At 40.5% G+C, this 14110-nt stretch overlaps 1 protein-coding gene across 2 annotated transcripts in view; it reads right to left on the bottom strand.

The window, feature by feature from the left end:
* Positions 1–1131: 1131 nt before the first annotated feature.
* The window catches only part of LOC147894233 (pfkB-like carbohydrate kinase family protein), an 83809-nt gene continuing 70830 nt past the window's right edge, over positions 1132–14110 (bottom strand). The window contains exons 8-12 of one of the 2 annotated variants that reach the window (XM_087384783.1): positions 5979–6040; positions 5665–5731; positions 5376–5456; positions 5157–5288; positions 1132–1508 (exon numbers count right to left, since the gene is read on the bottom strand). In XM_087384783.1, the coding sequence (XP_087240909.1) occupies positions 1484–1508; positions 5157–5288; positions 5376–5456; positions 5665–5731; positions 5979–6040 (367 nt within the window). In that variant the 3' untranslated portion in view covers positions 1132–1483. The remainder of the gene's footprint in view (positions 1509–5156; positions 5289–5375; positions 5457–5664; positions 5732–5978; positions 6041–14110) is intronic. The other variant, XM_087384784.1, reaches the window with a different exon arrangement.

Raw genomic sequence — 14110 nt, 5'->3', positions numbered from 1 at the left:
GCAAAACCGCTCCCGCCGTCTTTCGTATGTAGAAGGAACAATATAGAATAGGAAAGTACGGGTCCCTCTTATGCCAATCTTATGCCAACCGTTCCGTGTGGATTGTCCCATGTGTGCATTAACTAGAGTGGTATGCATAGTCCATAGGATAACTAATTACAGAATGGAGAAAGTAGGATGAGATGCAAGCATCTTTGTATCAACCCTCCAATTGTCATCATAGATGTTTTATGTGCATTTTTCTATTAGGGAAAGGTCCATGCATGTGAGTCACCCAATCTTGACATAGTATTGGGCCTTGATATATGTGGGCTGTTGAACCCAATGAAGGAACTGAATTGTTATGCTCACATGGAAGATGCCCTCCCCACCTTGAGCATGTGGGAGACCTCTTAAGTGATGTCATATTGGCTATAAAAGGAAGCCATGTCAGTGGAGAAGGATCTGCATACACACCCCATACCTCTCCCACAGTCTCTCTCATTATTAGATGCCTCCACACTCTTCACCATCACCTCTCCCGCCTTTCTTCATATTCTCCTTCCCTCCCCTTTTGCTTGGCACCGTGTTTCTTCCCCCTCTCCTTGTGTAATACCCTCCTCCTCTTCACCCTCTCCTTTCCTCATCTAGTAGCTCCTCACTTGTATATAGGACGAATTGAACTTCCATGAGTCATGGTGCCGAGGCTACTCACAGTACACACCACCAACACATACGCACACAAATGCAAGACCACGGACACTCACCTCACATGCAAGTGCATGCAGACATGCATCCATGCAAGCACAAGCTTTCTTCTGTTGCTTGATGGCCTGATACCAGCAGGTGAAAGTGTCTCAAGAACCTTCACTAGGAATTACTGATATACTCTTGCAATGTTGAGTGGACAAGGAATGAAAGAGCCTTGACTGACTTCGAGATGACCTGTAATTGCCCAAGTATGCAAGGCATTTTTCATCAAAATTGGAATTATCTATGCTGCTACAAATAAGCTTACCACACATGTGCAGTTAAGTCTGATGAGAAGCTCATTGCACTCTCCAATTTTTTTCTGTTCAGTATTCTGTTTGACAGACACAGCATAGAATTCCAACTAATTCAAACAATGTGGCTGGAGATGCTTGTCCCCTTGGTGAAAACAACTGCAATTAATTTTAATAATTCTAAAAAAAAAAGGCTGAATCACTTAAAAAATTCAAACGAACCATCAAAGAGAGGCATACTCATACCCAAGCTGAAAGATAATCTAAACCTCTATTTACTTTGCAAACATGATTTTTACATTCAAAATCTCATATTTAACAATAGAAAGAAAACTTGTGGTGTTCTCCAAGGGACATGCCTTGCAAAGCAGCTCACACACATGATTATTCCTCATGCTTGGTTTCAAAGTGTCTTCCATTTGCATAGACTATACAATTTCGTCGGCATGCGAAATGATGGAGGAGAGCAACAGCATCCAGCCCAACAACCTTGAAGTATCTCAAGCTGGGAACAATTCTTCCATGCTGCAGAAACATCCACAAAACCTTGTTCTTTTAATGATATGCATCAACTAAGTAGCCTCTTGTTATATTGATTCTTAGGGCATGCCAAAATGAGCATTTTTCATAGATATACCCAAGCGGGAAAAATGGAGGGAAAAGGAATACGAGTCACAAAAACTCAAACATACAATCCATAAGACACCAGAGAAATGGAAATAATTATGAAGATAGGGAAACAACACATCATTTTTGCCAAAACAACAAGGTAGAAATCCACTATTACCACGGTAGAGGATAATATAAAGTAGCTCAAACAACTAAAATCATTTATTTATTTTTGAAAGGGAAAAATGAGAGGGTTCAATTCGAAGGAGAGGGTACATGGGACAAAAGGGAGTGAAGGTAGACAGGCATGAAAAGCGGGAGAAGGGAGGCGTAAAAGGCAGGAGAGGGGAGGGGTGAAAGGAAGGAGAGGGGAGGGGTGAAGGGGTTGGGGGGCATTAATCAGGGATGGGGAATTACTGGGGACGTGGATCCCCTTCATGCATTTAATAGGCCCCATGCAAACCCTCTAACCCAAAATTTGCAAAATTTACTCCCAAAAAAAGGGCACCATGGAAAGGAAGAACAAAACGGAGGCAGGACAAAAGGGGACGCGTGGAGCAATGCTTGGGGAGAGAGGAAAAGGAGTGGTAGGCCCCTCAAGACAACAAGGAGGGGGGTTGGGGGATATGGACAACGGAAAGCAAGGTCCACACTAGAAACAATAAGAGGAGAGCAGGGCAAACACATTAGGAGGCCAAGGCGAGCAGGGGAGGGCAAATAAAGAAAAGACTTGGATGTACATGATGCCACAAGTCTGATTCCCTCTATTATTTAACTTGTATCAAGGCACACATGGGGAGTTAGATAGGCAGGAGAATTAAGACTGGTGATGAATACGAATCTCAGCTGGTTATTGAATATTGTGCAGGCAGTGGGGGTTTAAAACACAGAATACTACAGCATATACAGCTCGGCAAAATGGTGTGGGCCGTGGCTGAGAGGAAGAACGTGATCATATTGAAGTACACTAGAGCTAAGCTCAAAAGTTCAATGCCCCAAAACTGTTTCTAGCTGAGGCTGTTAATATGCCGGTGTCTCTCTAGAATAGAGCACCTAACAGGGTTGTCAACCTGAGGAGGCTTTTACAGGAACCATGGAATGTAGGGATAAGCCAACAGTCTATGATGATGCAACTTATGACATGGAATTACTAATGCGACTTGGGCAGGGTCAACACATGAGATGGGGTTTACTACATGTGACATTTCAGCGTGGTACATGAGCAATAACCTGGTGCAGCAGAATGCGACAGACAAATGATTTATTGTACGTTGAGGTTGGGTACAAGAGACCCAATGTCGCTCTCAATTGGTAGATGCTTCTACTCATGGAGATTGGGATGCCACAGATGGAAAGTACAATTGCCCTTTGTGACAGCAGACCGCGTATATGCCTTTACAAAAAATCATGTGTTCCATGCTAGGACCACACAGAGGTTTCTTGCATTAGGAAATGTGGTAGAATAGGGAAGGGATCCCATTTTTTGCACCACAAATCAGCAGGTTTCTGACATTGTTTGCAAAGATATGCTAGGTTGCAGAACATAAAATTAAGCAGTAAGGCTGAGTGTTAGAAGTGCATGCTTGGTTTTTCTCACTTTTGATGCTATTTTGGACCAAGTAGTGGTCACATCAGCTAGGGCAGCTTATCAGTATAATGAGCAAATAGAATGTGTTGGACTAGCAAAATTGCACTGCCACAGCATCTCGGATTTCCAAAAACTTCAAAATCGACATAGGTCTAGGCTAATCTTGTTTTGTGTCTCTCTTTTCACAAAAACTCATGTACATGCTGTGCCAGAGTGAGTTTGGAAGGAAGAGTGTCGAGAGACGAGTTGAAGGACTTGGAAGGAGCTCAAGCAGTCAAGAATAAGCCTAGATCTATGTCAAGAGAGCTGTGCACAAACCACACAAGAGAGATAGTGTGCAGACACTGAAAGAGTTCTAGGAGGTTTGTGTGGTGGCCCCCAAGTAGAAGTCATGACAGATGAAGCTTGAAGCGTAGAGACTGAGCTGAAGAGTACTGAACCTTGGAGCAGAGGTTGAAAGAGGCATTGAGATGCAGCTAAAAGCCAAGAAGAAGGCAAGGTGATGGCTGGGTGGTGCAAGAAGAGCTTGATGAGTGGTGCCTTGAGAGGAGTCAGAGTTGCTAAGCATGAAGAAGTAAGGAGGAGCTTGGAGTGTAGAAGGCAGAGGAGAGGAGTTGAAGAGCAGAGGCTTGAACGGAAGATGAAGGAGGCTTGGAGCTAAAAGCAACAACAGCTCGGGTTATGCAAGGAGCCAAGAATGTGTGGAGATGAAAGGCGGCAAAGTAGAGAGCACAAAGAGAAGACTAAGGGTGGCAGTGCGTTTTCCACAAATATACCCTACAATTTTTTAAAGGGAACTTTAAGGTACCACCCCCCTTTCTCTCTCTCTTCCCAATTTCCTCCTCTTTCCTCCACGTCACTTTGAAAAAGTGCTCAAAAAAGTGATTCCAACCTTTGGACTTTGCCCAACCTTTTATACCACTTTCTTAAGCACAATTTCTCCAAATCCCTCTCTAGGGCATTTTCCAAGGCCCTCCTCCATTCGAAGGCATACTTTTGCACTTTTGGCATCAAAAGGAATTTTGTTCTTAGACTTAAGTGGGGCTAACTTTTCCATGGGTTTTGACATTTTGCGAGTTTCGTGAGTTTTTCAATAAAATACAACCACAAACAACATAGCTAGTGGCTACTTATGTTTAACATGCAATCCCAAAACAAATATCTACTTCCAATGCAATCATCTCATCAAATTGCAAAAAACCCATATGAAACAAATAGCTAAGGGCAGAATGTGAAACTGATTAATGAAATCCCATAAATGTGTGTGATGCACTCTAAAATCAGGTGAAAGCTTTATGAATGAAAACTGACTTATTTCTCCCTCTTCTTGCGCCCATTTGCTTCACAAATCATTCCATCACTCCTAGGATGAAAGCATGATCCCAAGAGGATTTGTTCCCCAGAAGAATGCACATTCAAGAATTGTCCGATGAAAGGGTTTTTTTTCTTCATGGAGTCGATAACCATCTGGTCCTTAAAAAAACTAGCCTCCTAAAGAGTGACGAATTTTGTTTTTAAAAAACAGGATGAAATCTTATCGTTTCAGATATAGGTGGACATAGTGAAGAGTAGCAGAGGGACTAGCATACCAAAAAATGATAAATTTTCTTTATTGGAACAGGACAAATTATGCAAATGCTCGTTGTGTTCGGATTATCATCTACGAAGGTGATGAAATATACAACACCACCCAACGACAATGGGTCCCACAATAATCACATGCACAAGCTGTTATAATATGTTGCTCTCTTAACATGGCTACCATCACTTCCAGAAAAACAAATGGGATTGAGCTAACGTGTAGCAGCATTCAGAAATCATGCTGGGGAACCCTAGTGTTGAAACTTTTTCAAAGGTGCATCAACGCCTATTATGTATCTTTAAACATAGAGAAAAATAGGAAAAGAGACCAACAATTATATCCAACTGTCCTTCAAAAGTTAAGATTGCATACAATAAGGCAAATAAATTCTAACCTGTTTCCAAGATATTCGATGATATCCGTGGTCACCATGCTGCGTTTGTTCTGCCTAAATGCTTCTGAAGCAGATTTTCGGACAATAAGAGAGCCAGCTACAGCAGCAACTATTGTTGGATTTTTTGAGAGCCTGACACCAACAAGGTGCTAAGCTCTTTTAACAATGGACAAAATACCGATATTTAAATAAACACCCCATGGATAAAGTGAGACAAACCTTTCCTCAACGAGCATTTTTGCATCATTACGTTCACTTCTCCCATAGAAATCGTGTGCCCATGCCATGAAGACTCCAATACTGAATGCATAAGGTATATGGAGTAAGACTTCCAAAAACCACATATACTAGAAGATTTACCACTAGAGCAAGGCCCCTTCTATAAATTATGTTCATCACTAATGGCCTTCACTCCCACCCCTCTCACACATCCAACCATAAATAACCTGAATCCAGCATAGGACAGTCATAAGACAACAGAAACAGGATCACACAATAATGCTTGTACCTTCCAGATAGTACATCTCCTTGGCCACCACATCGACGAGGTGACCCGGAAAAATCAGATGAGAATACTGTAACCACAACAAATAATAGGGAAAAGTCAGCAGCAACAGGTTTCAGGCATTAAATTTCCTTTTGTGGGATTATGAAGGGAAACTATGAATGGAACCTCTTAGCGGAAGGGTTGTGCAACCAAAAGAGCTTAAAAGCTACATCACAAAGTGAAGGTCAACTAGGAAAAACACAATGGCAAGTGAAAAGCCCCCTAAACATTATAAACTCAGAAGGGGACAAGCAACCAGACAAGTGGAGTGAAACCTGAGACACCATCACTGATATGATCCGCTTCTCCTTTTTGCACAATTGTCACTCCTCCCATCCTATTCCAAGACAAAGTATGGGTTAAGCAGTGTAAGGAAAGACCCCATCATTTACCAGTTTAATCAGTGTTTGGATAGTGACAACTCACATGAAAGTAATTGAAGTTTCTCACAGCAAAAAATTGCCTTTAACACATATTCTCTTACAATACGAGCTCATGAAATTCAAAATCTTCATAGAGCTTTGAACTCTCATGTCCTATCTAGATGATGAACGCACTCCAATAGAAGTATTCTTGTTACCAAATCAATCAAACAGGGATGTGCCTTGGTGCCTTGTCTGCAACGTTGGGATACTTCCTATGTGTCGATTGTTACATTCATGAGTATGTAATATGGACTCGGATTGGGTTTAATGTCATGTATATAATTGGTTACACTGGGTTAAACCAGGTTGTGAAAGAAAGATTGTTAAGGGGTTTTGTGGGATGCAAGCGAACAGGACATAGCGAAGGCTAAGTAACATATATTGGTAATGTCCAATAGAGTTTCTTTATGGGTTGGTATGAGGCAATGTAGGAGGAGGCTGATGGCGGTCAGAGAAGTGTGGAAGGGCTGCTGGCCTTACTCTCTCAAGGATGCCAAATTGCAGGGCATTCATGAGGGTAACCAGAGGCAACTAGCCAGACTTTAGCAGCCCAAGGAGAGTGCAAATAGAGCCCTCATGATACATGTAATGGGTAATGATGAAGCTCATATCTTTACCCAATGCATCAAACTGGAAATGGATGCCATTGTCAAAAATAACACTTGAGAAGTTGGTGACATTCCATAGAAAGAATGTGGTAGGATGCAGGTGGGTGTACAAAATAAAGTCAAAGCGGATGGATCCATTGACAAGTATAACAAGGCAGGACTAGGCTGCCAATGGGTACTCTCAAGAAGAGGGAGTAGATTGTACAAAAGCACTTTCCCCAAGTGCAAAGCCTACCATTATAGCACACTGCTAACAACGGCTGCACAGCTCGCATGGCCCTTGTGTCAAATCTACCTTCTTGAATGGAGATTTGGATGAGGAGGCTATATGGAGCAGCCAACTGACTTTGTGCAGAACAAAAGGTTTGCAAGATTTACTAGAAAAGCCAAAATCATGGTATACCACGATAGATAACTTAACTTCTTTCAAGCATTTAGCATGAACAAGGCCAAATTAGATGCAAATCTCTTTGTTTTACAAGGCTCACATCATTGATTTCATGAGTTAAAATCTTGTTAATATTTGACTTTTTGACATGAATGAAATGTCAGTACCAACGACACTAGATAGATGCCCTAAGCTAGATTTCACACCCTTTATGGGTGGTATGAACACCACAAATCCTATCTAGAGGAGCATCTAGGGTGCTTTATTTGAATTCCTATTAGCCATAGTTGGCAACAAGCCTAAAGGCTCATCATTGGTTGATTTGTGGTAAAAAGGCCTCAACAAATGTTCGGTATTCGAACTTAAAATGGTGGAATTCTATAGCTTCGATTCTCTCTTAGTAGTATGCTTGATTTTTATTTTATGTTTTGCAAGAAAATGAGATTCTATTAAGTAGGGCCATAATACATGAAATCAAGATAAACCCTGTGAAAACCCTCAATACATCAAGTAGACATGAAATGAGGATGGCATAACCAATCCACAGAGTGAAAGTGCCAAGAAGTTCTAGTGGTTGTGAGTGTGAAGAATGAACCTAGCAATTGTTGCACATGAGGAACCCTAGAATCTGCTCCAAGTGGCCATGAGGGGTATGTATGGTATCTAGCCAAATCATTGTGAGCGATTGGAAGGCAAAGGTATGAGTCCCATCTAGGGCCTCTATGCCTCTGGATGTCCAAATCTATCATGTGATGAAATTGACAAGTCGAGTCAATGGGAGGGGGCTTATGTCTGTGCAAGGAGGACGAGATTGCATCTAGATGGATAAGTTGGGAGATCCCCTATTCCTATCTGAGTATTCCCCTTATAAAAAATTTGAGGGATGGCTAGTGTCACCTGAGCCACAAATCCCCAAGTGATGTAAAGGGTGCCTCTCGACATCTTGCCGAGTGGGAGTACAATGTCCTGCCAGATCCTCTGGCCTCTCTGCATCCCCAAATGCAACATTACAATAATTATCTATAGAACTGTTTGTATAAATGTGGGTATATTCATATACCGATGCTTATATTGACTCTCTTAGATTTTAAAAAAAAAAGCTTTCAGCAATTATATTGATGGGGACAAGTTGCAAATTTTTTATAAGATGTAACCAAAGATGCTTTTTGTAAAGCTATAGTTCATAGAATCAAAGATGATGTACCCTCAAAAAAAATAAATGGAAGAATATTTGGAAAACATTGGAAGACAATACCTTCACATTTTCCCCTTTGGATTCTCTTGTATATAAAAACATAGTTCAAATCTTCAACTTTGAAATTGAAGTTAGATTGGGGCTACACGCACGCACACACACACACACACACATCTTCGGCATCTAGGATCTACTCCAAAGATTTTTTTCTAGGTGTACCATGCTGGAAGAGCCAGTAGAACATGGAAACTTGAAATCTACTCCAAAGGTATGTCTCTAGGTGTTGACCAAGAATCCACCGTGCTAGAAGATCCAGAAGAACATGAAAATCTACCTCTTCCAGTAGGAACTCCAAAGTCGTCTCTAGAAGCAAGGTTGTAGGAGCGAGTGAGACCAATGGACTCCTAGTGTGCTCTTTCGGGTGGGTATGTTGTGTAATCACTAGAGCTGGTCTCGTCTGGCATTCTGGATTGTGTATTGAAAGAAGAGGAATGTCGTGTAGGGAGTAGTCACATCTCAATCCATTTCCACTTCTTGGGTCCCATGGAAGATGCTAGAGGGGGGATCCACAATAAAGCTAGAGATGCCATAGATGAAATTGACCCCAAGGCTTCTTTGGGCTTCCCAATCTTATTTGTCTAAGTAAGCTGGCCCAAAACTATATAGCCTCCCAAAAGTTGGACAATACCTTAGTAGATTCTGAAGGGCTTCATTTGTTGATGTCTTGATCAGTTAGGCATTAACTCTACAAATCACAGTGTTAGAACATATATGAAATGTGAAATTTACATAGGGACCTACTAACAGAGGAAAGTGGGTGACCCTAACTCCTAAATCACCCTATAAAAGGAATACCTATACATTCATGCAATTGTGCATGATTAAACAATGTCTAATGCTGAAGAAAATATTGTGAGGTCATACCTGCATATGGCATTAGTCTACAACCCCTACTCTCTTCTGCCACCTTATGATTCTGTTTCTTCTTCGTCAATTCTCAAAACTGGCTCACATCTCAAATCTAGACTTACATTGAGGTGTGCTATCTCAACTATCTAGGGACTCTTATGTTTAGACGCTCGGAAAGAATTGTGAGTGAAGTTGTGATTATCCACTGGTACCCACTAGTCACTTGGTCACGGAACCTAGCTCAATTTTTTATAAGACCACCTAACTTGAATGAGTCACTGGGCCAATTGGACAATAGGTCCATGAGTTGAAACTACACCTCTAGTTACACGCTTGATAGAAGTCAACATTCTCCACTAACATCCACATATTTGAAAGTAGGAAAGTTTAATCACATAGCCTTGATTGATGTCCATCATCTTGTCTATCCATCTTGATCAATGAAGGCTTATCCATGATGCTATTTCATCCTAACACCACCTACACTACTGCTCAAGCTCATATGGTGGCCTTACAAATGACCATCTAAATCAAGTGGATGTCTAGAGGGCGAAGCATTGATTTTTCAATACCCCCCCTCAATGTCCAAACTAGCTCTAGACTATTGCTCTGAGAAAGCAGCATGGGAGAATATTATCTATAAGATCAGAGGCAAAGATAGCATCCAAAACGCTTGGTCGAACAGAAGACTCATAGGGATGATTCATGCGAGGACTGACCACTTCCATATCAATGAGATTGCACTTTCATCTTAGCAAGCACCACTACGTCTGATCACCTCCCCATTTTCGTTCTCATCAGAGGCTTGGTACAAACAACATCATTTGCCAAAGTCAAGATCCCACTTCTATCTATATATGGATATTTGGCACAACAACAGACTTTACTGATAGAAACGGCTCCCTAGCCTTGGCCATTTAGCTCTCTAGCAACCTTTATCACTGGGTAGTGTTAGAGAGGAGACAGGCAGTCCTTCAAAAGAAGGCAGTGAGACTCAGACTGCCTATCCTCCTTTAGAGAGAGGAGGAGAAGCACCTTGTGGATTCCCAGATTCATGACAGGTTTAAGCACAACAGCACAGCTAGAGCAACAACAACAATAACAACGACAAAAACACAAGGAAACACAAATTAACCAACATACATATAAGAAACAAATGAGACACCAATGCAAACATAAGGTAATGATTAATATCATTATTTTTAATTATTTCGTTTTTATTTGTTTATTTTAAAATTTAAAAAAATTATAGAATAAGGGAGTGCGATAATAAATATAATAAATAAATAATATGTGTGTGTGTGAAAGGATTTTTTTTGGGTAAAAGAAATTTTACATTAAGAAGGCATTCACATTCGTAGCTGTCCCAAAGGGGGACAACTACTACTTGTAACTAAATACATACACACTTTTTTTTTTGTAAAAGAAATTTTGCATTAAGAAAGCATTTACATTCATAGCTGTCCCAGAGTGGGACAGCTACTACTCATAACTAAAAGCAGTAATAAAAAACTTCCAATTGGGCTTGAGGAAGGTCTCCAAAGGAATGAGCATCATGTAGAGATCGAAGTAGAGAAGCGCAAAAATATGGGAAGACAGTCACTAAAGAGTGCTCATACAGTCGAATGGTACGAGCACGATACAATGACCAAAGAGCCCAATATCGACACCAAGAGAAAAAAAGATCATACTCCAGAATAGAAGCATATCTTCCCAACAACCAAAACTGCTTCCCAAAGGAAGTGGAAGGAAAACGAGCGAGAAGCCTTGTCATCAATCTGAAAAAGAAATCCAGTGCAAAAGGACAGGTCCAAAGCAAATGCAAGACAATCTCTCTTGCATGAGAGAAATTGGGGCAAGACGAGGAAGCAATGCGCCTAGAGGCCAAGAAAGATCCCACCGGTATAGCCCCAACCAAACAGCGCCATAAGAAGTGTGCATGTGACCTGCTATAGAGAGAGATTGCTTAAGGCGCCTATTAATGGTTCATGCATCAAGCAATACCATCATTAAGGAGAGGATGCATCAATTTTATGAGCAAAAACCTATGAGTAGGTTTATCCAAGCGTGTTTTTCAAGAGATTTTAAAAATTGTATTTCTTTAGGAAACATGTTTTTTACACTTTTATTTTCACTAGAACTACATCCCTTTATCATAAAAATATACACACTAGTCACTCATTCATTCTTACATAACATAAATTTTCTTATTCATAGACATCCCTTTGTACCCCTGTTATTACCTAAAAAAAGTTTTGAAAAATAATTCCTTTAAGAAACATCCCTCATAATCACTCTCAATGTAATAATATTGTACATATATAATTACTTATTAAACACATTTATATCATATGGCAATATCTTTCTAGTGTTTTTATAGCATAAATAACAAGATATTAATGGACATGTTTCTAAAGAAGTTTAAATTACTATAAATAAGTATTAACTTGGGCTTATATGTCACTCTCATAAAATACACATAATATTTAACACTATATATGAAAGATTTCCCAAAATATAACCCCATAGATGTGCTCAAATGGGGTTTTCCGATCAATTTGAGTGGTTGAATGACTATATTTGGACATTGGATGTGAAAGTTATGTCACTTTTAAAAGTGTTATCCAAGGTAGTTTCGCCAACGAAACTACCTTGGAAGACCTACTTCAAAGGGGTTTCGCTGGCGAAACTACCTTGATGGCTTGCTTCAATGAGTTTTCTTTGGAGAAACCCTTTCATGAAGATAGGTTGAGAGAGTTTTTCAATGTCACTCCCTATTAAGTAAAAGTTGTAAGAAGAATCATAAGGGAATTTTCATAGAGAAGTCTACTCTACATGTGGGTTTCTTCAAAAGCCATCCCATTATGTTCTCACCATTCTCAAAGATTCACATAAAGATTTGTGTATAAAATAGGCATTGCTATAATAATTTGCATATTTCTAAGTGAAACTATGCTTTCTTCCGATCCATTTTTGCCATATCTTTGCATAGTTAGGAAGCTTTTTTTTTTCCCTTCGCTTGGACGCTCCGAAGATTTCGCTCGAAAAATGCTCGTCCCCATTAAGGAGACATTACAATTACGGGACAAGAACGCACAAATATGTGCTTTGGGAAGATGGAATTAAAATCAAGGAGAAATATAGTGCAAATATGCACTAAATGGTAAATTGAGTACTTGTATGGTGGAGTATTTTGATAAAATAAAAGTTTAAAGGGACAAATATGCTTTTCAATGCAACCAGTTTGCAATATTTGGGGCACTAAAAGGGGTGAGCCTGAGGTGGAATGAGATAACAAAAGGCCATAGGTAGGTCTTGTGTGGTTTTCCCGTTGAAATAGTCAAAAGGCACAAAAAGTGTGATGAAGGGGCTCCTAATGCAAAATTTTGAAGCCTTTGTCATCCATGATTAGAAAGGTGTGAGTAGCCTCTCATTTCAAAGAGCTCAAAACAACAAGTTTGCTTGTTTAAGCCCAAAGACTCGAGGTAGGGGTGATCTCGTTGATCCACAACTTAACCATGTCCTACTAGGGTCTGCACGGTCTGCACATGACTCACACCACTAGAATCCAACAATAGAGGATGTGCTTGATTAAGAACCAACCATAAAGAGGAGAGCTGCCTGCTCACTACCCAACCATCAATTCTAGGTACTCTGAGCCTGAGGTCTAGACCACAAGAAAGATAGAACAACTGAGGGTCAAGTCATGCATCCCATACCACATGCCCTCGCCTCCAACCTCCTACTCCTAAGGCCCACATGTGATATGGCCTCTAGGGAATCAATCACCTAAAACACCTGTAAACTGAGCCCTTCGCTAAGCCAAGCTCCCATTATTTTTGACATTTGACTCTTAACTTTAGAAGTGGTATCACAAATAGTCTACATTTTTTCAAAGTCAATCTTTTCCCACAAATAGCACTACTTTTCTTGGATTAAATCTCTTGATCATAAGGGTAACTGCTATAACATCACAATGATTATTTAACAGATCAAAACCCCAAGATGTCGAGGTCTTTACTTCTAATATCAAATGATGATAACCATGTTCAATCTAAAATCATGGTAGATCTACCAATTACCCAATTCACCAAGACTGGCTGAATTAGCCAAGGGCCAAAAGGCCATGCCTCTTATTCTAAACCGTCCCCTTGGAGACGCTCTCTAATTATGGGAGACTAGGCCTCCTTGGAGTCATACTTCAATTTTGAGAGACTAAAATATACATGAAGTAGTCAAGTACATACGACTTTTGCCTTACCTTCTAAAATTGTGGCTTGCCCTAAATCCATTTGTTGAACCCCCTGAATGAAGAGTTTCAACAGACGAAGCCGAACAAAGGGTGCTAGTGAAGCATTGGTCCAAGAGAAGAAACCTATTCACACAAGTCAACATCATATGGACTAAGCTTGAATGAGACCATTGAGCTGTAACACCGAGCGGAGTGGCAAGGGGCACCTTGATACAAGGGATTTTGGTGCTAGCCTGAAAGGTACCTACCCCATTGATGGGTGGATACAATTGAATGTAAATGCGGAGGGGTGGTACTTGCCATGCCCTATCCGAAAGAGTTGTATAAAATGGAGTGGATGAGCTAGAGGAAGGGTCCTCCACTTTGCTGTTGTGATTAGTGGGTGTAGTAAGTTCGGTGAATGAACGGTTGTCAACTTTCTGCAGAATATCACTAAGCAAACAAAGAAGCTTTCTCTCTCATTCCATTCGTCTCGACAAAGTGCTTTCCTTTACTTGCATTGTCTACTCATTGCAACCATCTATTAGTACACTCTTTCCATCGAGCGACCGCTGCATTTAGTAGTATGGAAACAACACTACATCACAGAGCCCATAATCAAGGCAAATAACGAACGCAAGACCAGACAAA

The sequence above is a fragment of the Dipteris shenzhenensis genome, chromosome 14 (genome assembly GCF_047967505.1).
Source record: "Dipteris shenzhenensis isolate YYH24624 ecotype China chromosome 14, Dip_SZ_1.0, whole genome shotgun sequence".
Taxonomy (NCBI): Eukaryota; Viridiplantae; Streptophyta; class Polypodiopsida; order Gleicheniales; family Dipteridaceae; genus Dipteris; species Dipteris shenzhenensis.
This window is presented reverse-complemented; position numbering and strand designations above follow the sequence as displayed.